Raw genomic sequence first — 27,307 nt, 5'->3', positions numbered from 1 at the left:
GCAATGGGACATATATGGCAAAACAAAATCTTGCAGGGGTTATAACCCTCCCTTGCGCTATTCAAAATAAAAAAAAAGTTTTGCTATAGTTCTGTTTTAAAGCATGCTTGATGTGTTAGTAACGAGGCATGTCATAATGATGCTCAAACTCCACCTCCACAAAACCTTCCTTCACCCCTCATCCATATTACAGCACCTCACCTTACTTGGCAGCACGCACTTCTGCACAGCTCCTTCGGCTCCCAGGAGCGCCCTCTAGCGTCTGCTTCCCAAACTCAATACTCAGACAAAACAAAAAAGACAGGATGGCCAATCAGCGAGCAGGAAGTTGTTGGGCTGGCCAATCATGAAGAGCGGGGACAAGGAACAGGAAGTGGCAGCGGCTGGAGAAAGATGAGAAGAGAGGAGTTGGCAGTGAGAGGATCAGCTTATGTGTGTAGTGTGCCCTGCTTTGTGTCGTTGTGCTGTGTGGTAGTGTGTGTGTGGAGGAAGTGGAGCTGTGTCTGTGTGGATGGGGTTGTTTATGTAGGCAGCCTTTTTTTTCATACAGAAGTATTGTGTAGTTGCTAACGTGTGTTTATCAGTATACATAGTTCACTAAATCCTATCACTTAGAAGTGGAGGTAGGAGTGCTGCCCATGGCATTCAGTGTACTGGAAAGATGGCTGACTGATCCTCGTTGTTATGGTAACCCATATACCTCCTTTGTTATGATAGTTACCTGCCTGTTCACTACCACACTGCTAGGTTCACCTTTGTGCTTCCTGCATTTTGTATGTAGGCAGCCTATTCATTTCCATGAGAAACACAGGGAAAAAAGTACCAAACTCTTTCTTTTTTGCTTTCCTAAATTGCGGTGCACTGAGACACTTGATGCCACAGCACCATGCGTTTTGGCGCGTGCGAAAACATGTTTTCAGACGTGTGGGGGCCAATAAGCATTAATGACACCCCCACACGTCTGCTAAAGATTGCTTTTCCTGCAGGTTGGGACAGCGCACCATTTTCTGAGCTTTCCCGACCAACACAATTGTAAAGCTAAATCACACGCCTAACCCACAACCAAAACGTGCTGCTTTTTAGCAGACACACAGAGATGTCTTAAATTCTTAATGGAACCCCCGCACATCTGAAGGTGCGCTAAACCACATGTTGCTGCAGCACCATGTGGTTCCGTGCCAGTACATTTTAGAAAAAGGGTCAGGAACTTTTTTCGTGTTTGGCATAGCAGAACCATTGAAATGAATGGGCTGCTGTGCCCGTGCAAACGCACCCGCACAGAGAAGCACCTGCAAAGGGAAGCACCTATGTAAACCTAGCCTTAGCCCTGGTTTACACTAAAATGCAGTACAGGAAACCCATCATCCGTGCATGTTTCCCTCTCTGCATTCAGATCACATTGCCCTTGCGATCTGCAGCCAGTGTCAGTTTAATGTTAATGGAATCCGAAATGCAGGTCGCAAATGTAGTGCGTTTGGCTACATTGGATCACATGGTATAAATCCACCGTGCAAACTGGTTACAGTGCGTTTCTAAAATTGGTCATTTCATACGAAGCGTTGCAATTTGAGTCCATTAAAAATGAAAGGACTCAAATTGCACTGCACTGAATTGCATGTAAATTGCACAAGAATGCGGTGTGCATTTCTGTGTGATTCATATGCGATTCATAGGGGTTGATTTACTAAAGGTAATTAAGCTGTGCAGTTGCTTTAGATCCGAGGTGAAGCTCTGCTGATTTCTATCATCCAATCGTGCAAGCAAAAATGATGGTTTTTTTTAATTTTCTTTGCATGTTCCCCGCAGATCTTGATCAGCTTATTTGCCTTTAGTAAATCAACCCCTAGATGTTTAGCCTCTATGAATGCAGTCTGGACGTTTTTTTTATGCATCCAGAAGGCACAGTTGTAGTGTCCAGCCCTGCGGCCGCTCACCCTAGGTTCACATCTGTGCGGGTGGTGCCGCTGCGGATCCGCATGAAAATCCATGCAACCACACCACCCGCACAGAGAAATGCAGACCCACAGGCAGGTGCCATTAGTTCTAATAGCACATCGCCCGCACTGGAAACCGCAACCGTACTGGGAACTGAGGTTCCCGTGCGGGCTGCGTTTTCCAAAGAAGTGCAGGGACTTCTTCCCTGCGTGTCACAGGCACAGGAGTCCATTCAAATTAATGGGCTCTCGTGCCCGTGCAAAACGCGGGCCGCATATTTGTGAACCGGGGGTTAAAGTCTAGGACAGGTTGAAATATTCTGTAACGTTTAGGGCCCTGTGCGTTCAGGGGTGCATGCTCAGAACATAGAATACCTGCATTCTGGGCATACATCCCTGCATGCGCACAGACCTAAACACAAGTACCACTCAGTACAGCATCCAGCCACAGTGTATTGTATTGTGCTACTTGCTCTCGGCTGTACACATTTAGGGATGTAGGCCCAGAATGCAGGTAATCTTCGTGCAGAGCAAACACCCCTGAATGCAAATGGCTCTAATCAGTACAACATCCAGTGGCAGCACATTTTTGCCTATTGTAGACTTACCAGGCTGTAGGCAGCGGGGCTGGACGGTGCACCCATGTCTCCTGGGCGAACAAGAACTCCAGGACTAGATGCACAGGGGTATACATGTGACATAATGCATCTGGGCTGTACCTTGGGGATGAGAGCAGGGTAGTTGTCCAGAGACTTTGGGGTGCAATAGCACACTGAGAAATAAAGACAGATTTTTTTTCAATGGGAACTCAGTTCCGGCACCTCCAGCAGGGAATGTATGCAATGGCAAGGGGTGCTGGAGGGTCTATTGATGTTTGCTGCTGGGGATCTATTGTCACTGTAGGGAATCTCTTTTTGCATGGTGGTCTATTGTTGCTCGGGAAGGCTAATGTTGCTGGTTTGGGATCTGTTGTTGCTGGAAGGGATTTACTGTTAAAGTAGAGGTTTGTTGTTGCTGGAGAGTCCATTGATGCTGACTGCTGGGAGATCTGTTGTTGCTGCTGGGGGTGTGTTGTTGCTGTTGGAATCTGTTGTTGCTGGGGTGGGGTCTATAGCTGCTGGCCTGCAGGGGATCTATTTTACTGCTTTTCTTGTTATTAAATTACTTAGCACCACAAAATGATACTTAGTTCTGTATTCTCTATAAGGAGCAGTACTGGGAGGTGGGTAGGGGGTGGATCCAAGGGACTTTGCTCGGAGGTGGGCGAGACAAGAAATGATTCAGAAGGGGGAAGTTCCTTCACCTGTTTTCTGAGGAAATAAAAACCCTGAAGACAAACCATAGAATATTAAGGCGGAACTAAAGTTGAAAGTTGGAAACAGGCAGGCTCTTTATTGTAGAAAATCCATGCAGTGTCTCCTTAGCAGTACAAATACACCGACCTGCCTGTTCTCATCTCAGTCCTCAGGAGAATGTACACAAAGTTGCCCATGCACACCTTTGTTTGCATTCTGTGGGAGAAGATGCCAGTGAGGGACCTCTTGACATTGGAATAGAGGTATTTTTTTTTTATTTAGTGAAAATGCTCAGTTCACAAAGATAACACACCAGGATAAGGATACTGGAAATAAGTACCCTTTTTTTTTTTGTTCAGTGGGATTGTATTGGTCTCTGATAAGCAGTCCATGTTGGATTGCTCTTCAGAGCACATTTTAACCCTGTGATCACCACACTAGCGTGGAGAGCTTGAAAAGTATCCCCATTCCTTTGAACAGGTCATGTAGCACCCACCAAAAGAGTTGGGGGGTATAATTCCTGCAGTGAAGCAAAGTATCATGGCCGTGACATGTGAACACCCCGGCTGCTTCATCTGCAGCTAAAGGGGGTAGTGATTGGGGACGGAGCAGGAGATTGGCTTGCTATCCTAAGTTTTAGGGCTGTCTGTTTGTGTACATGAAAACCCGTTTTCTCGCGGTACTTGTAATTACTGGATCACAAATTAAAGGGTTCTGGGCATCCAAAAGACTTATTCAGATAACATACTAACCATGCGGATAGGAGACGCCAAACACCTCCGGCTCATCAAGTGACGGGATGTAAGAATGGCCTCAGCATTGGCTCCTCCCAAGCCACACCCTCAAGGGCATGGCTTGGAAGGAGCGGAGACTGAGGCCTTTCTTACATCCTGTCACTTGATGAGGTGCAGGTGTGTGGCCTCCCCTTTCTGCATGTTTCTTTGCATTGATGCTCACAGTGTAGAGACATTTAACTCTAGCCCTGGCTAGGAACATACATGCAGTGGTGGCTCCCTAGGAACTTGCAAGGAAAGTGAGCCACCCTAAAACTGGAAAGTGCTGAAGGTAAATTCCAAAAATCATGCAACCAGGCTAGAGGTCAGCAGTAAATTACAAATCCTGAGTCCTCTTTTGAAACACAAATAGATCTAAAACAAGGTGCTACGATTTTCTGAGATCACTAAAGGTTTTTTTTTTTACCTAAATTCCCCCACCCCCACCCTGCAACCCTTGAATTTTTCTAGTTGATATGTACCCGGGCCATTCAATGCACTTTTTTTCCCACCCCTAGATTGTCTGTCTGCTTTTTTTTTTTTTCAATGTAGATTTCTGAGCTATGTTTTTGGTCACTGCCTCTAATCTAAGGACATTTTTGTTGCAGGGCCGAGAGTTCTGCTTTGGTGAAGATCGGAAGCCTTACAGATGTGAGATAGGATACTGCTGTGGTGATACCGAGTGTTGCACTTACTACTATGAGCTGTGGTGTAAGTCTGTAGTGAACTCCACTCAGTGATGCAATGAAAATAGATAGTCTACATTGATGAGCATCATTGGCTGAGATTAATTGTCTCCTTTTAGCCAAAACCATATAAATGTGTCCTGGTGGCCTACATTCCTTTTTGTAATTTAGGAAGTTTAGCATCTGTAATTTTTATGTCAGTGCATCATGTCCTCAGATGAAGACATATACTGTATGTACAAAGCAGAAACACCTAGTCATCAGCACTAGTCCAGAACAGCAATTTACAGTGGGAAGAACACAATCTGGCAAATAACCTATTTTCCCCCCCAGGCAGTATGTGGACTTCCACTGAGGATTCTTAGGGGTTTATTTACTAAAGCTGGAGAGTGCAAAATCAAGCTCACTTGTGCATAGAAACCAATCAGCATCCAGGTTTTATAGCCAAAACTTAACTGAACAAGCTGAGGTTAGAAGCTGATTGGTTTCCATGCAGAAGTGGGCCTGGTTTTGCACTCTCCAGCTTTAGTAAATAAACCCCATTTTGTCCATTGACCTCTCAATTATTGTGCAAACCTACCACTATGAGTACATTCTAAGTAAAACGTCAGCCTACTTCTGTTAAGTGTGCACAAGAATTAGGACCTTTGTCAGGTTTTTACTGCCCATGTCCCTATTGTGGAGGTTGTACCTAATTTCCTGTTCCATTACCACCCGTAACCAAAATCTCCCTAAGGCTAGGTTCACACGTATGCAGGTCAGGGAATGTGTGCTAATTACACGCACTTCCCAACTCAAAGGTAAAATTTGCTGCTGTTTTGCAGATGCGTGGGTGTGGCATTAATTCTTAAGAGAACTAAAGCAGGCAGAGGTTCTAACTAGACGTCTGGTGAAAAGTATAAATAAAAGAAGAAAACTAATTTTTTTTCTTTTATTTATGCCTTTGCAATGAAAAACAAAATTATATCCTCTGTAATTAAGGCTAGGCTCACACCTATGCAGTTTGCATTTGATCCGTTTCTGCAGTGCGTTTTGGCACATGCATTTTTTACATGCTTTTGATGCGTTTTCATTTATTTTTTTGGCCAGCTTGTTGCTGGGCAGATTCAAAATGCATAAAAATGCACGCAAAATGCAGCACTTGCATTTTATATGCAGTTCCATTGAAGTCTTTTCACACAAACTGCTGCAGAAAAAGAAGTCCCTGACCACTTCCAAAAAACGTGCTTGCAAAGAAAGCATAGATGTGAATGTGATCTATAGGAAATCATGATAAATGGCATGCACTGTGTTCCTGCAAAATGCAATATGCATTAAAAAACGTACAGGTGTGAACCTGGTCTTAGTGTTCTATAACCTCCTACTTAACATAGGAGCTCACAGTGTATCAACACAGACAGTAGTGAATGGTCTGCATCACCAAATGTGTAAATGAGTAGAAGATCAGCATTTCACTGCAGCCCTGTACAGAAAGTCTTTATTGAATTGGAGGTGATACAGTAATTAGAGACAGCTTAGTAATAGTCCCCTAGCTGAAAAACAACTAACTAGCTGTCTACACAAAAAGGTGATGGAGGAATTTCCCTCGCTGCCAGGACATTGTGTTCTGATAATGGAACCAGTCGTTGTCAGAATTCATTGATCAGTGGCTGAAGCTTATTGGCTGCTGCCATTAATAAATGGAAATTTTTCCATGTCCTTTCAAAAGAAGCTGATCACATAATCGAGTTCTGTTGTGGAGGGGAGCCCATACACTGATATTTTGATTAGTGTGTGGCCAGCTTTAGTCATATCTGATGACCTTGTGCTTTGACATGCATTTTGGTACATTGCTATCATAAAGACATTTACTTGCAACCTGATTAACTGATACAGAGCAGCATATTCAGAGACAAATCTTGCCCCAGGAACTTAAGCTGGCCATTGATGGGTCGAAAATTTGTCCGAAAGAATAATCGGCTGATTTTTGGATCGTTAGTGGGTGAATTTGTCGGCCGTTTTTTGTGATTTTGACACTTTTTCTTTTAATCGGTTATGTTGGAAAAAAATGGCCGATTTTGTTGACCGGCCGATTTTCACGGCAGTGATGGGCAAATTTTTTTTTTTTTTTTTTTTTACCGATTAAGAAAAAATGCGCATGAGCCGTGACCTGCAAGCAGAAGGAAAAGAAGAAGAAAAACATCTGTATCTATTTGTATCCATTTCGAATACAGATGTTTCTATTCGGATACAAATAGATACAACCGCAATACTTTTAAATGTCAAAAATACGGCCGGCAAATATAATAGCGGTGTCCCTGCAGAGAGCTCCGCTATTATATTTGACATTTAAAAGTATTGCGGTTGCAACATTGTGTCTATTTGTATCCGAATAGAAACATCTGTATCTGAAATGGATACAAATAGATACAATGTTGCAACTTTGCTATACTTTTAAATGTCAAATATAATAGCGGAGCTCTCTGCAGGGACACCGCTATTATATTTGCCGGCCGTAGACAGGACGAAAATCAGCCGATTTTTTTTTTTTTTTTTTTTTTTTTTTTTTTTTTTTTTTTTACCAATGGTGGTAGTGTTGGCCGATTGAGCGACCGATCTTTAATTTATTTTTTTATTTTTATTTTTAAATGGCTGGTTTTCGCCCCGTCTATGGCCTGCCTAAGGCTGGCCATTCACAACTAATTTTTTATCTTTCAACTAACGGGTTGAATGAAAGAAAATGACTCAGTTCCCCCGTCCACACACTCGAGTATCTGCTAATCATGAGTACAATGCTCTGCTGTGCTAAGAAGAAACATGACAAATGCGCATTTTTTTACCTGGAAAATAATTTGCAATGATTTATTTTTTCTACAAAAGTGAACTTCTCCTTTTAAGGGTTGAGAGAGAGAGTAGTGTTTATATTATGTTTTGGTGTTCAGGTTAAAGGTGTAAAGCAATAATTTTAAGGGTTAGGATTAGTTCAGGTTGGAGGAAATCTATGCTTTGCCTATGCAGGGCAAAGTAGCAGGCTCACTTAACTTCTCCCTTCCCCCAACATCATATTCCCACCCTACCTACACTCCCCTACTGTTCTATTAGTATAACTGAGTATGGTAAAGCATGCAACTCCCTTCTTTTTCCTCCTCCTTCACAAAAGCGCAGATGCTTGGGGACTGGCCCAACACTGTCACATGGGGTTGGGAAGATACTTATTTCACACTCCCAATGGTTAAATGGAGCATCAGGGAGCAAAGAAAACTCAGTACATGCTGCTGGGTAAGGGAAGAGTTAGGCTGGCTATACATTATGCAGTTTTCTTTCTTTCAACAACAGGTAGAAAATCGTTTGATTCCCTCATCAACACACAACATAGTCCGAGTTAATAGGGGAATCCCTCCCACTAGTCTATTGTATTCCGACAGTAGGAGGTTTCCCAGCCTTTAGAACACAATGATTACTGCTGGCGGCTTTAGCCATCGGCAGTGATTGAAAAAAAAAAAAAAGACAGGTTGGTTGTACTGAAGTTGATCGACTGATCGACTTCAGTATAACCAGCCTGCCCATACATGGTTGAAAATGTTGTCGTTTTCTGCTGAACTAGCCAAATTTGTGGCTATGGCTAGCTATAGAGACAATATTTCCAGACCATGAATTTTAACAAAAGCCTTCCCATAAGATCTCTGAGGCTGCTGTGCTACCATCTTGGTTGTGAAGTCAGCAGACTCATAGCTGTCACTGAAGTGACACTCAAGTAACACTCTTACCTCCTTCCCTAGCAGCTATATAAAATTTATGTAGGGAGATGAGGGGAGGGGCGGAGATGCTGGGCCAGCACAGACAGTAATTAGACACTCTCAGAAGAGGAAAGGGAAATGACATGCAAAGAGAAAGGGGGCTGTACCTAGGAAATTTACTCTCCTGGAGTAGTCACATTTTCTAGCAGGTTCAGATGCACATTGTAATTTAATTTTTAAAAAAAATGGCTTGTTTTCTCTCTAGGGTTCTGGCTGGCCTGGACGCTCATCATTCTGGCAGGCTGCTGCTGTGCATATCGGCACCGTAGAGTAAAAATAAGACATCAGCAGGAGCTGAGACAACGTGAGATCAGCCTTATGGCCTACCAGGGGGTCACTCCATCTGCCTCTGCTGCAACTGCCTTAGGTAAATTCTACCCTCCATTAAATGTGTTATATAATGAGCCGCTGAAGATTGTTACATGATTGATTAGTGAACCCTTAGGTCCCATAAATGACTTGCAATTAACCATGAACAGTGGAAGTTCCCAGCATGGGAGAAGGTTGCAAAAACAGAAACACCTCAGTTCAGTCATCTTCTTAGCCAAATCTACTTAAATATCAGGTCCAGGGAGCCTGAACGCCTAAAATACTGCAGTTGATGTTTGTAGGTTATATCAAGCCATTTTCATATCCTAGATTGCACTAACTGAATTTAAATATTTAATTTGAGCCCTGTTTGCTTCTGTCAGTCTGAACTCGGAATAAAGATTCCAGAGAGCCGGAGTGCATAACTTTCACATCGCAGGCTATTTAACCATTTGAATACCGGGCAATTTTCCCCCTTCCTGCCCAGGCCATTTTTCAGGTTTCAGCGCTCTGACACTCTGAATGACAATTGCGCTGTCATACAACATTGTACCCAAACTAAAATTTTATCATTTTCTTCACACAACTAGAGCTTTCTTTTGGTGGTATTTAATCACCGCCGGGGTTTTTATTTTTTGCTAAATCATCAAAAAAAGACCGAAAATTTTGAAAAAAAACAAGTTTTTCTTTGTTTCTGTTATAAAAGTTTGCAAATAAATAATTGTTCTTCATAAATTTAGGCTGAGATGTGTTCTGCTACATGTCTTTGGTGAAAATAACCCAAATTAGGATGTATTTTTTAGTTTGTAGGAAAGTTATAGAGTTCACAAGCTATGGTATAGTTCTGAATATTGATCAATCCTGAAGTACTGACAGCCAATCTAATTTCTTGAGGTCCAAGAATGTCAGAACAGTACAGATATCCCCCAAATTACCCCTTTTTGCAGAGTAGACAGTCCGACATACTTCATAAGAGGCATGGCAAGTTTTTTTGAAGTTGTATTTTTTTTGTCATTTTTCGGAAAATGAAAAAATGCAAAAAAATTATTTTCACTTTTTTTTTTTGTTTACATACTGTCACCAGTGCAGTACAGCGTCTTCATATAACTGGCATGGCGGTGATCAGGGACACTGACTGGTGACAGTATGAAAAAAAAATATATATTTTTTTTTTATTTTAATTTTTTATTACATTTGTTTTTCTTTTTTTTAAGTTTTTTTTTGTCCAGAGTAGTACAAAGTTACCATAGTAACATTGTGGAAGTGATCAGTATTTTTTTTTTTTACACAATTTGCTTATAGCAAAGAATTACTTTGCTATAAGCAAGCATTTACCTGAATTACATCGATTCATTCAGGGTTTTTTTTTTTTTTTTGTGCTTAGCTGTGATTTGGCCACAGCTAATCACATGACATGTGCATGTGATTAGCTGTGACCATTCACAGCTAGACACTAGTATACAATGGATGGCATGAATGAAGCCATCCATTGTATACAACTGTCATGTGACCTGCTGTGATTGGTCACAGCAGGTCACATGGTACCGGCAACGGGGCCGATACTCAGATCTGTCATCGGCCGTGTCCAAGGTACACGGCTGGTGACAGATCGCGCCGCTGCGCGGCTCTGCAAGCGCGAAAAGTGCGCATGTGCGGGAGGACGCCATTTGACGTCCAACCCGGAAATCCAATACATTTTGCCGGCCGCCTTTTGGCTATTGGCGGGGCGTGTATTGGTTAAAGTGGTTCTAAAGGAACTTTTTATTTTTAAATAACAAACATGTCATACTTATCTGCTCTGTGTAATGGTTGTGCACAGAGCAGCTCCGATCCTCTTCTCTGGTCCCCCGCCAGCGTTCCTTCCCCCTTCCAAGTGCCCCATAGCAAGCCGCCTGCTATGGGGGCACTCACGTGGGCTTAATCCTGAGCCGCACTTTGTGTGTCCATTGACACACAGCATTGCTTGGTCCCACACCTGATGTCTCATCACAGGCTGTATATGAGATCAGTAGGAGTCAGTGGCTCTCACTACTGCCCCCTTTGGCCAGTGAAGAAAGAGCAGAGAGAGCCACAGTGCTGGATTGAGATCAGGCTCAGGTAACTGTTTAGGGAGGGCTGCTGGGGAGCAGAACACAGAAGGTTGTTTTATCTTAATGCAGAGAATGCATTTAGGTAAAACAAACCTTCTGCCTTTAGAACCACTATAAAGAAAAAAAAAATCACATTCCTAAGTTTATTTAGTAAGACAGTGCAGGACAGAATTGATGCGCAAAGTTCAGTAATCCAACAATAATCTCTTCCACTCTGAGTACAGCAATCTGCATAGCATTTTAGCTTGGCATGCTTATGGTTTGCATTTTTCGCAGCTGCTTTGAAGATTTAAAAAAAAATGCCTGAAACTTGCAGAGCTCCATCCAGAAATAATACAAGTAAAAAGAATTGCCCGTCAAAAGATAAAATACAGCTTTTGCTTCAGTTTTCACATTCAGCCAAGAAATTTACTCCACTGTCCTTTTTATTTTGCCATAAGATGTCCTCAGTCTGATGACCGACATCATTCAACTCACTTCTTCTGAGCCCTGGTCATCCTGGACCAGCTCCCAGCCTGTTATTGGACAGTTAAAGAAGAAGCAGTGCAGTGATAAACTCATCTGTTTGTCACTCTGCTCTGTCCTCTAGCAACATTGTTGTTGTTAGCACATTAACTGGCTCCTTGTGTTGCTGCTTCTTCCTTACACTCTCCAGCTTTCCTGTACAGGGACTGCAAGAGGCAAGAGTCATATTCAGGTACTTACACTGCTTGTATGTGTAAAAGAAAAAAAATACATGTAAAGATGTATTAATGATTACAGAGCTGCACTAATTTGTATCTTATTTCTGTGTTTATCTGCCTGGAATTCATTTTTAAGCCCATATGTACAAGGCCTATGGTCTTCAAAAAAAATCTGTTCAGAACCTGTCAAATACTTTGTAAATTATGTTGATTGGACTAGCCCATGTGAATAAACCTTAAAGTGGTTCTAAAGGCTGAAGGTTTCTATCTTTATGCATTCTAAGTGTGCAGCAGCCCCACCAGTTCCCCCCCCTAATACATTCGTTCCCGCTGCTGTCAATCACAGCCAGTCAGGAGGGAGAATGGGACGAGGTCGAGCCACACACTGTGTGTCTTATAGACACACAGATGCGGCTTGGGAACGAGCATGCATGAGTGCCCCCAGAGCAAGCAGCTTGCTTCAGGGGCCCTCAGCATGGGGGAGGAGCCAGGAGTGCCAACCGGGTACCTGAAAAGAGGAGGATTAGGGCTGCTCTGTGCAAAACCATTGCACAGAGCAGGCAAGTAAGACATGTATGCTATTTTTTAAAAAAATCTAAATTTTTAGTACCACTTTAATCCTGTGATTGTTGTACTAATTAATTTCATTGCTGTTCAGATATTTGTTAATTGTACAGCACAAGGCACAGAGGACTTAGATATTCATGACTACCTGGGTTATGCTGCAACCTTCAGGTGAATAGACACTGGCCAAAAAAGGCAGGAATCCCCTCCTAGGCATAACCTCTCCCAGCTCAGCTAAGTCTAACTTTTGTGCTAGTGTCCTTAGGTTATGGGTGTGCCTCCCCGTGTCTTTCTAAAACTCTCTCTTAGACTTTATTCCTGCATATCTGGTCCTGTTTCTTACAAACCTGATGGGACAGGGGTGGGCTCTACCTGGATCAATCGCTAAGGACAGCAGTCTAGGGAGAACAATACCTGCCGATGTGAATGACAGTGGCAGGAATCTGTTGATTCCTGTAGATGTTTCTGCTACCTGTTAGTGGCAAGCTAATATCCATCTTCCAGCAGCTATCACCATGGCTGCCACTGACCTGTCATTGAATTGTACAGGGCTCGGTGGCCACAGTTAGCTGCTCACTGGTGGCAGAAACAGCTGCAGGAATCGGCAGATTCCTGCCATAGTCATTTGCAAAGGCGCTAGTTGCCCATATGATTGTAGCCTCAGTCTTCTGTGTCCTGTGATGGATGAAAAAGAAATTTTGTTTACCTGTAAAATCCTTTTCTAGGAGTACATTACAGGATACCGAGATCCGTCCCCTCTTGTCGGTTCCTCTTAGACTGCTACAACAATGGGGCTTAGCTGAGCTGGGAGGGGTTATGCCTGGGCAAGCATTCCTGATTTTTTTGGCCAATGTCTATTCACTTGAAGGTGGCAGTCCAAACCCAGAATCCTATATTTCCTATGTATCTTTTACTAGTCTTGTTAATAATGCTGACTTCGATATGATGACACTATACAAATATTATATGCCCTGTATAATACTATACAACCAGTATAAAGCAGTAAGGTTTGTACATTTTGCTGTAATGTGGTAGTGGCATTTTTCCATGTCTTACTTTTTCTACAGAGGTCTGGCCAACCTGCAAACTGCCTACATATGAAGAAGTGACCCAAGACCCACCCACGCCTCCACCACCCTATTCTGAGATTTTGGAAGAGACAGGTGGTGAGAGTCAACATTTTCCTGCAGCTAGTTCTGTAAGTTTAGATCTTACACTATCTCAGCAAGAGGCAGCATCACCCGACGAGGTGTCTACAACAGATCATCTTGTGTATCGACATGATTGTATGGAGCAAGAGAGTGCCAGTGCCTTGGAGAGGAGACGCCACATCACAGGGGATTCAGGAATCGTTCTTTGTGACGAGAAGGTCATATGCTTGAGTGGGAGAGAAGAGGAGGCTGATCTATGTGGTGGGCGATACGTCCACATAGAAACAGGAGAGATACATAGACAGGGGGATAACTAAATCCTATTTCTGAGAATTCATTTGCTTAAATGGAAATCTGTAGTGAGGAAGTTTGGAAACTGACATTGCTGACCTCTTCTCAGATTACTGGGTCTATGGATGCCTTGCTGATCCAGTGGATTCATTACTTTCTAAATCAATGACTTTTACTGAGTATGGAGATTAGGATTTATGCCTTCCCTCTGTCTTTTGTAATCTACATGCTTGCCCCTGGCCATTGTGTCAAAGTATTGGAACAAGAGAGAGCCAGATAGCTAGCATTTTCAGAAGGAGGTCATCAGTGACAGTCTCCGTATTTACATTAGTACAGCTTTTCATTAATGGGCAATACATGACCATAAGGGGTTCTATCCCATGGACATTTATTTACAAGGGCTGTTACACCAGGGGGAACAGCGGCCTCGCCAACCCTGACAACCCTCTATTTCCTGGCACTATCCTTGCACTGATGGCATCTTCTTACAGAGCTTTTGCACTTTGTTTTTGTAAATTTGTCATTGGATTCAACTGGAGAATCCACCTGTGTTTTCCTTGTTGTTATAATTGTTTTTTGTATAGAATTAGACACATTTTGTTACTGACATCAGAATGCTGTGTAATATTGTACTCGCCATGGCATGGTCTCAAAGAACAGTTCTATGTCTGCTTATCAGAAGGGAATACTGATAAATAAACCAGCTCAGTTTAACAATGGACTCATGGTCATTTACAATGCATTGGTAGATCTGACATTGTTAAACACCATATATTGGCTCTGCATGGGTAGATTTCAATGCATTTTCTGTTGCTAAGGCATTTGTTTAACTATTGGGCAATGGTATGGTGGTACCAGTAATTTGATTGAATAGGATGCTGCTGGTCCCTACTGAAACTACTTAAAGAGGAAAGGGTGTTTTTTTTTTTTTTGTTTTGTTTTTAGCTTTGGCACTAATAGCATAACATCACTTTTTAACCTTCCTGGCGGTATGATTCTTTCCAATTTTTTTTTGTGTGCTGAAAGAGGTACCATTTTTTTGCATGGAAATATGTAGTTTTTTTATTGTAGGCTGTAATTTTTAGGAATAACTCACTGAAATCTGTACGAACAAGAGTCTAGTAAACATTCCGGATATGATAAAACTTGAAACACGAAATCATAAATTATAATTTAATAAACAATCATAAAAAATAATATAATAAATTTGATTCAATAATATAATCAAACCAAAAACACTGAAATTTGAAATACAGAGGCAAATTCTCACATCGCTGAGCAAAGTCGCAAAATCGTTTTCAGTGTCTTATGACGAATTTCACCACAAATCATTATCACTCAATTCTGCAAGTGGTTCTGATTTACTATCGCAGTTCTAAAACCGCTTTTGACGTAAAGGGACGCTTTTTGGACGCCATGGACTTTTCTAAGTTTCCAGGCAGAAAGAACAGTCAAAATGTAGGCAGGGCACAGGACAAAGCAGTAGGGACAAAATATATGTGAAATGCATTGAAACAGCAATGACAGCAAAAATTACATTTTTTAAAAATTTAAAATTTCCGCGCCCGTACGTCCCGACATTACAGGGAACGGAACACAGAAGCCGGATGCCGGCATCGGCCGGAGGAGATGACCGGGGACGCTGCAGGGGACACATCGCGGGAGCGAAGGACAAGGTAAGTGCTGCAGGGACCCCCTGAGCAACGCCACAGGGTAAGCTCGGGGTTATCGCTCTTGGTATTGAAATTTTACCCTGAGCTACACTCGGGAATACCGCTAAGGAGGTTAATCACGTTTAAAGAAGAAGTTTTGACAATATTATATTTGTTGCTCCTGCCCCCCCAGATGACAAAGTTAATGTAGGACTTTGCCTTGTTTAAGTGGTGGTGTTCCTGAGATACGTGGTCAACCGTGCCCCTCACTTCCTCCACCCCTGTCCAACTACATGTATAGCAAGTATATGAATAAGTGGTGATTGACAGTCTTGTGCACCAGGCACTTCCCTGAGACCAGCACTATCAGTAGGTATGCAGGGGGAGGGAGCATGTCCATTCCCTGCTTTACCTCCTCTATCTTTACAAGCAGTGATCGGTTCATATAGATCTTTTACTTGGTTATCCAGCTTAATTGGTTGCTAGGATGTAGGCAGCTGGGATTCACTGTGTCATTGCTTGCTAGCACACAGGCAGTCAGGCCACACAGATCTTACAGCTGGATTTTCATCAATTCAGATCTAGTTTTTACACTCCATAGAATAAAAAAAAAACACGTTTATCCGCACTGCTAAAAAAGTGCTTTGTTTTATGTCCCCATTGGAGATATCTTCCCATTTTTTCCTATCCCAATAGGGACATAAGTAGGCAACAAAAACCTGATAGAGGCTTTAACTTGTCCCTTCTCTCTCAAATCGAAATAAGAATTTTGACTGGAGTTGGCTTTAAAGAGACCAGAATTAGAACTCCCTTGGAAAAATACAATCAAATCTGTAATAAATAGCATTTCCATTTTCGACTAAAATTAAGCCGTTTTTCACTTGAGGCTGTGAAAAAAAGATATGACAAAATTAACAAACATGCATTTATTTGATATCCTCTCACTAGACCGGATTGTGTCTCCAGTTTTCAAAAGAAGAGCACTTGACACAGTTTTATAGAAGTGAAATATATGTATCACAGTTGAATCTAAGTATAACAATTTTTCAATAGTTACATTGACCCAGTCTGAATAAGTATGTATGTTCCATACTTGTGGGATTCCCCTGGAAGCTGAAAATTACTAAAGCAGACACCACTACTTCATCGATTTTCTAGCTTCCAGGTCCCGTGCTGAGCATACGCACATCCGCTTGCAGAACACAGGTCATCCATTTGGAACGTGCACTGTTCAGAGAACACTTCATTTCCTAAATTAATGCAAATGTTCTTTTATTGGATGAGGGATGTCATCACCTTGCCTCTCCACCTTGCCTGTTTGGAGAATGTTTTGCACTCATTGGGAAGCGTGCCAAGTGATTAACCTCCTGTGTTTACAATAAAGCAGGGCAGCCATTCAGCTTGAGAGCCAGATACTAGTGGAGACTTTCCAGCTTCCACAAGGATCCCAAAGGTATGGCACATACATATGTGCATACGTCCAAGCTGGAACAATGTATCTATGTGACAAATTGCTGAACTATCTGGGATCAATGAAACTGATAAAAATACAGCATCAGCAGAGAGCACGAGAATTTGTTAGGTCAGTTCCCGTCTGGTCTGTTAAATATACCATTAAAAATGCTTTGTTATATGTAAGAGCAAAAAAAATACCCATTGATCATCAAAAAACCTTTTTGAGCACTCTGCATCTACTGACTTTTATCAGTTGGCATTGTTCCCAGATCTTTCTGTGGAATACAGAACACTTAAAGCATGTTCATGCATCACTACAAATATCTGTACCTCAACCTTACAGTAAGTTCACCATTTGGAGCATGTTACACCCATATTTAGGGTGTATTGTGTAACATGCTCCAGCAGTCGACCCCTGCACCTCCCTCCATGGTGGCAGATGGCTTGTAATACTCCAGGAACTGTGAGGGCACTAAAGAGGATGCTCATATTTCACAAGCCCTTCAGCTTTCAGAATGACAGCCCGTACAGAGGTACAGGCTGAAAGCTGTAGGGCTTGTCTGCAGGAGCCTGACATTGCACCCGCAATCCACTGATCATGGGTGCAATGCTTGGCAGGCTCCTGTGGGAAAAAATAACTGCACTTTTTTTTTTTTTTTTGCAAAAATATGTGCATTTATTATTTTTCCCATAAGGTGAACTTTAAGCTCAAACTTTTTTGGGAGGGATAGACTTGGGCAGGGTTAGAAAACCCTGAAGAGGTGGAGAATTACCTGAAAAAAGATTACCAGGAGGCAGCACTGGTCCCATTAAAAAAATAAGGAAAGTTAGAGTTCAGAGGTCAGGATTATACAAGGCAACATTCAGGAGTAAATGAGTGCTGAGGTCAGTAGTATGTAACCCACCCTGCAGAGGTCAGGCGTATGTAATCGACTGTACTGGGCTTAGAAGTAATGCACAGTTTAGGAGTAAGTAAAACAGAGTGTGGGGCTCAGGACTAAGCAACAAAGAATTTAGAGAGCAATAGAAAATAATTCAGAGTGCAGGGGTCATAAGTATGTAAATCAGTGTAATAATACGCAGTGTATAATGCACGATACTGTTCAGAGCTGCTGTCATCTGTGTCCCCTTTGGAGGGATTCTATTCACTCTGTTTCATAGAGCAGGAAGTAATAGGAGATCTTTCCAGTATAAGGGAGAGATCAAGATTCCCCAGTGGGAGATTTCTTTACTCCTTCACTATCCAAAACCAAAAAGAAATGTTATGCACTTTAGATCATGTAAGTGTGTTTAAATATATAAAATATCAGTATAAGTATTTTGAACACGAAACGTGAAACTTTATGCTTTTGAAAAATGTTATATGTATGTATGAATTTGATATATTCATTTAGGGATAGTACCCATTTAATGAATGGGGGAAATTACCAAACCTTTCTGCTCAGAATAAAAAAAAAATCCATGCCTAATTAACAAACAAATTGCAGCAGTTTGCAATATAAAAAACTACCACAGATCCCTGCCAGATTGGACCTGTTTGCTGGTTACCTGGTGGACAGCTCACGTGCCTCTCTCGGCCCTTGCAGTGGTCCCACTATGTGGGCAAGGTCTACATATGGGCAGGCAATTCCAGGTCTTCTGCTGCCTATGCCATATCTGGCACAGAAATGGTATAGAAAACAGAGCAAGTTTTTCCTAAATAACAGAGGCTTGCATCCCCTTTGTTAATTAGGTTCAATATCTGCTTCGTTTTCACAGTTTAGAATAATTAAAAAACTGTGCCACGCTTTAATTCCCCTAGTGTTTCCAAATATTAGATTGCTTTAAATGAAAAATGCGTGTGTTCAATGTGATTTTCTAAAATTGTAGTCTGCTGCATATCATTTTTACAATGCATCATGACACTCCTGTTTTCAGTTTCTGTTGTACAAATGGTTTTCCTACAAAAAAAAGTTCTTCAGCAGCTGTAGAGGAAATCTGAAATAGACAATACAAAACTTTAGGTCTGATAAAATAGGACTTTTGTACTTGCCATAAAATTTTTTTTTGAAGTCCATCAAGAGTCACAAGAAGACTTTTTATACTGTTGGGTTATACTGCTGCCTACAGGGACATTGGACATTGTCAAACAAAAAATGTAAGCCAGCCCAGGATAAACCCTTCTACTGACTACATGCATTAGTTTTGTGGTAAAATTACCAAAACAGATTTTCTTTTACAAGTGTTTACAATCACTTTTTAAGCCATTCATTGGGGTACACAAGGTGGACAGCCCAGCATATTCCCTCTTACTTTTAGTGTTTCAGTATTTTGCTAGTGTCCTAGGAGAATAGATGTCTCTCTTTTTCTTAATTTTTAAATCCCTGCCCCTACAAGATACCCCTTCCTGTTCCATCTCTACGAAGGATGTGCACTCTTACATGTTCCAAGAGGCAGACCAGAAGTTCTAGGAAGTAAAGGGAGAATGATTAATCTACCCTAAGTGAAAATGGCCTTTGTGGGAAGGATGAGGACGAAAAGACAAAGTATGCAAAGAAAAAAAGTCTGTAAGTATCAGCTTCTGTCTGTAGATTGACATTACTAAATATTTATATACTAAGTAGTATATAATAGTAGGGGATTCTATAATCAGAAGGACTGATAGAATAATTTGTCACCAGGATCGCCTCAACCGAATGGCTTGCTGTCTCCTTGGTGCCAGGTTTGGCATGTGGTGGACCGGGTTGATAAATTACTGGGAGGGGCTGGGCATGACCCAGCTGTCTTGGTCCATGTTGGAACCAATGACAGACTACATGGAAGGTGAAGGCTCCTTAAGAATCAATTTAAAGAAATAGGCTGCAAGTTGAATGGAAGGACCTCCAAGGTGATATTCTCTGAAATATTACCTGTGCCATACGCAACTCAGGAAATACAGGGGAAGATTAGAGAACTCCATGCATGACTAAAGACCTGGTGTAAGAGGAAAGGATTTGGGTTTTTGAGCACTGGCCTGACTTTTCATTGGGATGCAGCCTATATGCTAGAGATTATTTGCACCTAATGGAAGGGGGTCTGCTGTGCTGGGGGAGAGGTTTATGGGAAGGCTGGAGGAGAATTTAAACTAGGATCGAGGGGGCAGGGAGCATTAGATTATAATGGGGTAGTTAGATCAGACGGGTCAGTACTTATTTGTGGGTGGAATGGGGAAATATGGGGGAGGGCTATGGCAGATAAGGTTCCCATGTTACAACCAACCAGTGGAATTGGTATCATTTGTATGAAAATAAAAAATATACAAAATAAGTGTGCACAAGGTGTCAATGAATTAAAGTGTTTGTTCACCAATGCCAGAAGTCTGCCAAGCAAAACAGGTGAGTTGGAAGCTTTGATGCATGAAGAGAACTATGATTTGATTGGTATTGCTGAATCTTGGCTTCATTCTTCACATGACTGAGCCATTAATAGTCCTGGCTATGTTCTCTTTTGGAGAGACAGGGTAAATAGGAAGGGTGGTGGTGTCTGTCTCTATGTGAGAAGTGATCTCCGAGCAAATGTAAAAGAGGACCTAGTTGATAGAGAGTGTTATGAGGCTGAAGCATTATGGGTGGAACTGCACATGCGGGTGTGTACTATAAAGTTAATCATTGGAGTTTGTTATAGGCCTCCCAGTGTTAATGAGGAGGTGGAGATTCGGCTCCTTGTACAGATCGAAAGGGCTGGGACCGTGATAATGAGGATTTTAACTATTTGGAAAATGACTGGAGTAATGGTACTGCAGGTACAGTTAAACGTACAGTTTTTAAACCTACTACAGGACAATTTTATGGTACAGTTCATAGAGGCCCCAACTAGGAATGATGCTCTGCTGGACCTGGTAATCTCAAACCATGCAGAGCTTATTACGAATGTCTTTATAAAAGAACATTTGGGTAGCAGTGACCATAACATGATTTCATTTATTTTTTGCTGTAAACAGCAAGCACATATGGGAAAAATAAAAACACTCAATTTTAAGAGAGCTAATTTTCCAAGGCTGAGAGCTGCTCTCGAAGACTTAGACTGGGAGGGAATATTGGCATCAATGAACACAACACAGAAATGGGCAACAAGTTTGAAAGGCTAAAAGTCAAACCTATGTGGCTTACGGCCAAAGTTAAAAAAGCTATAGATAGTAAGAAAAGAGCTTTTATTAAATATAAAAATAAAGAAACACTATTATCTTTTAAACATTACAAAGAATATAAGAATATGCAAAAATTGAAAACGAGCGACAGATTGCAAAAGATAGCAGGACCAACCCCAAAAATATTCTTCAAATATACTAATAGTAAAAAAGGTCCAGTCCGAGCATGTAGGCCCTTTACAAAATAATCTAGAGTGGGTGACTGGGGACAAAGAGAAGGAAAATGTATTAAATACCTTCTTCAGCTCTGTATACAAAGGAGCATGGGGAGCTCTTGTCCATAATGGGCATGGTATTGAAAGAGCCCCAGATGATCCACATTGGCTTACAATTGATATGATCCAACAATATTTAGACAGAATAAAGTTGAATAAAGCACCTGGACCGGATGGTATACACCCACGGCTCCTTAAAGAATTGAGCTCTGTCATTTCAAAGCCATTGTTTCTCATTTTTAGGGACTCTTTAATGACTGGCATAGTACCACTGCATTGGCGTAAGGCCAATGTGGTGCCTATATTTAAAAAGAGATCAAAATCTTTATCAAGTAATTATAGACCTGTTAGTTTAACTTCTATAGTTGGGAAGATACTGGAGAGTTTAATAAAAGACCACATAAAAAATATTTTAAGCAACAGACAGCATGGATTCATGAAAGACAGAAGTTTTCAAACAAATTTGATTTCTTTTTATGAGGAGATAAGCAAAACCTTGGACAGAGGGGTGGCAGTTGACGTGGTATACTTAAATTTTGCAAAAGCGTTTGACAGTTTCCCCACACACGGCTAATGTGTAAGGTAGTCTACAGGCTTGGAAAAATCTGTATGTAAATGGATAGAAAGCTGGCAAAAAGATCGTATTAAGAGAGTAGTGTTTAATTGATTCATACTCTGAATGGTCTAGGGTTGTCAGTGGTGTACCCCAAGGTTCAGTGTTGGGACCCTTACTTTTTAATATATTTATAAATGATATAGGGTCTGAGATTATAAATACCATTTCAGTCTTTGCAGATGACACCAAGCTGTGCAGTGGAATAACATCCTTACAGCATGCCTCCAACGTACAAGTCGATCTCAATATAATTGGGCAACTATGTGGCAAATGAGGTTTAATATTGACGAATGTAAGGTTCTGCACTTGGGCACTAAGAATATGCATGCATCATACATACTAGGGGGGGTACAACTGGGGAAATCAATGGTGGAGAAAGATCTGGGAGTTCTGTTTGATCACAAGCTTAATAGTGGCATGCAATGCCAAGCTGCGGTTTCTAAAGCAAGCAAAATCCTCTCATATTAAAAGAGGTATAGCCTCCAGAGAGAGAGATCTCATTTCCCCCGGTCCAAATCATTAGTAAAACCTCATCTGAAATATGCAGTTCAGTTTTGGGCACCAATTTACGAAAAGAACATTGGGGAACTGGAGAAAGTACAGAGAAGGGCAACCAAACTGATAAGAGGCATTTAGGAGCTCAGCTATGAGGAAAGATTAGAGGAACTGAATTTATTCTCTCAAGAGGAGATTACTGTAAGGGGGGATATGATCAACATGTATAAATACATCAGTGGTTCATATAGTGAACTCAGTGTAGAGTTATTCACCCTGAGGTCATCACAGAGGACAAGGTGGCACTCTTTACATCTGGAGGAAAAGAAATTTAATCTCCAAACACGGAAAGGCTTCTTCACAGTGAGAGCTGTAAAAATATGGAATAGACTCCCTCAAGAGTTGGTTCTGGCCAGCTCAGTGGATTGCTTTAAGAAAGACCTGGATTATTTCTTGGATACACAGAATAAAACTAGATACTAACATAACCTTTATTAAGGAAAGCACTGAGGGGGATAGATAATTATTTTGCCCCAGCAAAAGAAGGCTAAGTCTTTGTCAAGCAAACCATCTACATTGGAGTCTAAGAAAAGCTTCTTCTGTTTTCCTCAGGTCTCCAAGCCCAAGCCTGAAACTCCATCTTGCCACAAGGTCTGGACAATGCTCTGTTCCCAAAGCCAGTGGAGGCATTCATCCCATGCTGAGCCTAAATGTTCACTGTCCCTTTCTTTGAGTGCAAAAATTCCACTTGGAATCTACGCGGTTAGTCATTGCTTCCCTTCAGCCAGGGGAATTTTCTGGCATCTGTGGACATCAAGGAGGCCTACTTACATGTCTATATTTTTCCAGTGCATCAGTTTCCTACAACTGAATCACTCAAAGTTCCAGGATGCTGATCAGGGGCTGAGCTTCTGCTGTTGACCAAATGCTTTACACAGAGAGGGTGTCTGGGACTTCTCCCCAGCCTGTCAGCTGTTATGGGGATCTTCCAGAAGACTGTAAGAAAGGCTTTTCCCCCCATTCAAGAGCCATATTCCTGAGCCATTAAGCCAAGCACAACCTGTTCTTCAGTGCCAGGTGAAACCGCCTGTCCAAGGACTTGACTGGTGTGCCACATGGACAGAACTGACAGAACGTTGCATTATAGGAGTCAGAAGGGTAATGGGGCTGCCTCAAACAAAGCTACTAACAGCCCCAAAACTCCCACGCAGAAGCGAAGTGTAGGGCAACTCCTAAACTGAAGAGCCTGTGTCTGGGAGCAGAGAGTTTAACGTTGCTCCTGAGTAAGAAAACTCTGGCTAGAGGTGTGTCTGGGACTAGACCTGAATTTTTCAAATGATGAGTTCCAGTGTTGATTTCTGATGGTTTATAATCCACCAGAACCTGGAGGTCTGAATGATCAGGGCTACATTGTCCACTAGAACCCATGCTGACTGATCCCAAAGCAGGAGATTGTCTAGATATCCCACAATGGGACTGACCTAAGCATTCAGTAAGGCTAGCGCAGGGTCCAGCACCTTGGTGAATTCCCAAGGTAAAAAAAGACAGCTCTTTTGGCAGAGCCACAAAATGAAAGTACAGTGGACCCACAGCGAAGTGTAGGAATTGCAGATGCACTGGAAAAATGGGGACATGTACATATGCACCCTTGTTATTCACAGAGGCCAGGGTTCCCATGATAAATAAAGAATGACAGACCTATTGAAGAGCAGGGTACCCCCTCCTTGTGGTTTGAAAACAACAGTTTGAAGTGTTATCCCTGAAATTGTTTTGTTCCAGGGACTGGAGCAATGACACCCTCCTCCAGAAGACTTGTTAATATGTGCAGTGACATAGGCAAATATGGAAGTGATAAACCAGGAAGGGGACTGGGAATAAAATTCTAGCTTCCACATCCCATAATCAAGCATCTAAGATGCAGGCTTCTCAAAAGCCAAAGTCCAAAAGGGTAACAACCCACCCACGCTATAGCTCAAGACAGCAGGCCTGAGTTCCAAATGCTCTATGATCAAGGGGTCAACTGCCATAGTGATCAGATTCCATGTAGTAGCCTTAGACCAGTGAGCCAGGGGTTGATAAATCATGGTCATGGCTAAGCCTAGAAAGGGCCTTCAGCTGTTTGTCAGTGAGGTCCTTAAAAACAGGTGCATCCTCTAAAGGAATGGTAGATATTTTGTTAAGTTAGGATACTGCCAGATCCAAGAGGGTAGTGACTTTTGTAACAAAGTACTTCTCAAACTAGTACAAGGCTAATAGGAGCTTAGGACATGAAAATAATTTGCCAAACATTTTCCAATCTCATTGCAGACTGCAAACCTGCAAAGGTCTTGGTGGTCTTAGGAACTTGCTGCTCCTCAAGTTTTAGAGTGGTGCATACCCCATCAAAAAAGTCAAATTATCTTTTTCAGTTTGCGAGTAATGGTAGAAGACTAGGTAGGTAGGTGTGACTCCGCAGATGCAGGTTTGTCCATCAAGGTCTGAAAAGACTAAGCATTATTATTATAATACAGGATTTATATAGCGCCAACAGTTTGCGCAGCACTTTACAAAATGAAAGCAGACATTACAGTTACTATAAAATTTGGTACAAGATGAATCCGAGGGCCCTGCTCGTTAGAGCTTACAATCGAAGAGGGAGGGTTGAGTGATTAAAAAAAAAAGGTAATAATTGTGGGAGATGAGCTGATGGAGAAAGTAAAAACGCAGTATATTAGAAGCGGGGTAGGCTTCTTTAAAGAGAAGGGTCTAAAGGGATCATCTAAAGATTGATAGATTAGGAGATAGTTGAACAGATTGGGGTAGGGAGTTCCATAGGATGGGAGAAGCTTGGGAGGAGGTGATAAGAGAACTAGATTGTAAGCTTGAAAGAGCAGGGCCCTGGATCCCCTCATGTTTTGCATTGTATTGGTATTGTTCTGTCACATGTTCTGTCCCCCTTTATAATGTACAGCGCTGAGCGAACTATTGGCGCTTTATAAATACTGTATAATAATAATAATAATAATAACTAGAGAGTAGGGGGTTTTGGGAGGACTGAAGAGAGCAGTTTGGTTGATATTTTGAGACTAGGTTAGTGATGTAACTTGGGGAAGACTTGTGGATGGCTTTCTAAGTTGTTGTTAGTATTTTGAATTTTATTCACTGGGTGACCAGAAGCCAGTGGAGGGATTGGCAGAGAGGGGTACTAGACACTGAATGGCTGGTAAGGTGGACGAGTCTGGCAGCAGCATTCATGATGGACTGAAGGGGGGATAGCCTATGCAAAGGTAATCCAATAAGGAGGGAGTTGCAGTAATCAACGTGAGAGATGACCAGGGAGTAAATTTCTTTTTTTTTTTTGTGGTGTCATTGGTTAAAAGGGGGTGTATTCTGGAGATGTTAAAGAGGCTGAGGCAGCATGATTTGGGCAGGGACTGGATGTGGGCCTGAAAGGACACTTCAGAGTCCAGGGTTACCCCTAGCCCTCTGGCATGGGGGATGGACTGATAGTTGTGTCATTGATCTTGGCAGAGAAGTAAGGGGAAGGGGCACGTGGGGGAGGAAATATTATGAGCTCAGGTTTGGATAGATTGAGTTTGAAGAAGTGGTGTGACATCCAGTCTGATATGTCTGTTAGTAAATCAGTGATATGTGAGGGAATGGATGGGGTGAGCTGAGGGGTAGAGAAATAGATTTGGGTGTCATCAGTGTTAAAATGGTATTGGAAACAATGTAAGCTGTAATGAGCAGGACCCTCTGAATCTTCCTGTACTATCTGTATTGTACATAATTGTACTGTCTGCCCTTATGTTGTAAAGTGCTGTGTAAACTATCGGGGCTATATAAATCCTGTATAATAATAATAATGGGCCACTATCAGCTGACCCAGGAAAGAGGTGCAGATTGAGGATAGAATAGGAGAGGTCCAAGGACAGAACCTTGGGGAACCCTGACGGTAAGAGGAATAAGAGAGGAGGAAGTAGAGTTGTAAGTGACACTGAATGTGTGGTGAGATAGGTAAGATGCAAAGCAACAGAGAATATAGTCACAGAGACCAAGGAAATAAGAGTTTTTTTGAGGAGGAGAGGGTGGTCAACTATAAAAGGCAGCAGAGAGGTCCAAGAGTAAGAGTACGGAATAGTGACCATTGGTTTTAAGCATGAGACAGACTGTCAGAAGTTGAAGGCTCAAATGTTGCCAAAGCAATTGGCAGGTCAGAGAAAAATTCTGCAGGGAAAGTTACAGGAGCACATTTGAAGCCTCTAGAGTCAGCAAGTATTAGTGCTTGTCAGAAATTGATTCTTCTGTTGGTGACACTGTGGCTCCCGGTTCTGGTTTATTGGTGCACTGTGGCTCCCAGTTCTGGTTTATTGGAGGTGCATTTATATTTTTGAAATTTTCTTAATTCCTGATACATTACTAAAACTATAAAAGGCAGCAGAGAGGTCCAAGTGTAAGAGTACGGGAATAGTGACCATTGGTTTTAAGCATGAGGCAGACTGTCAGCAGTTGAAGGCTCAAAGGTTGCCAAAACAATTGGCGGGTCAGATAAAGATTCTGCAGGGAAAGTTACAGGAGCATATTTAAGGCCTCTAGAGTCAGCAAGTATCAGTGCTTGACAGAAATTGGTTCTTCTGTTGGTGGCACTGTGGCTCCCAGACCTTTAGGTTACAGTTCTGATGTCCCTTGGCAGCCAGAAGCTCACAGCATTCAGACTTCATCGGATGCTGGTTGCAGAAAGAGTATCTAAGCTCTGCCTGTGCTATTCCCCTTTGCCTTGGTGTTTGTCCATGTGCCCCTGACCTGTGTTCCGTATTTCCTGCATCCTGATTCTGATTCCTTACCCACTTGCTTGTTCCTACTCCCGTATCCCCACTCCCTGTCCTGGCTTGCTCCCTTCTTCTTCTGCCTGTTCTTCCGTACATGACCCAGGTTCTGACACCCACTGTGCTTCTCATACTATGCTGTCTGTATATATTTGGTTTGGGTAGTTGCTCATTGTTCACTCATTTTATTACATTCTTTGGTTTTTATGCAGTTCTGGTTTATTGGAGGTGCATTTATATTTTTGATATTTATTCCTGATGCATTACATTATTTTACATTGTCCTTGTGCCTGGTGTTCCCTGTGCAAGTCCACACAATTCTGATCATGCCTGTTTCACAAGATACCAGCAC

General features: G+C 42.0%; 1 protein-coding gene across 4 annotated transcripts; it reads left to right on the top strand.

The window, feature by feature from the left end:
- The first annotated feature begins 347 nt into the window (after positions 1-347).
- Positions 348-14,269, top strand: LOC149458782 (WW domain-binding protein 1-like). Of its 4 annotated transcripts, none has more exons than XM_089681709.1 (4): positions 348-432; positions 4,611-4,713; positions 8,670-8,831; positions 13,178-14,269. In XM_089681709.1, exons 1-4 carry the CDS (start codon positions 394-396, stop codon positions 13,576-13,578), a joined length of 705 nt encoding a protein of 234 aa, XP_089537835.1. In that variant the 5' UTR covers positions 348-393; the 3' UTR covers positions 13,579-14,269. The 4 variants fall into 4 exon arrangements, with proteins under 4 accessions (XP_089537835.1, XP_089537836.1, XP_089537837.1 ...); XM_089681710.1 differs by having other exon boundaries at positions 358-414; XM_089681711.1 differs by lacking the exon at positions 348-432 and adding an exon at positions 476-687.
- The last annotated feature ends 13,038 nt before the right edge of the window (positions 14,270-27,307 follow it).

Source organism: Staurois parvus, unplaced genomic scaffold (genome assembly GCF_062004578.1).
Source record: "Staurois parvus isolate SC_StPar_1 unplaced genomic scaffold, SC_StPar_1.0 ptg000276l, whole genome shotgun sequence".
Lineage (NCBI taxonomy): Eukaryota > Metazoa > Chordata > Amphibia > Anura > Ranidae > Staurois > Staurois parvus.
The sequence above is the reverse complement of the archived record's forward strand: the minus strand, read 5'-3'. Positions and strand labels throughout refer to the sequence as shown.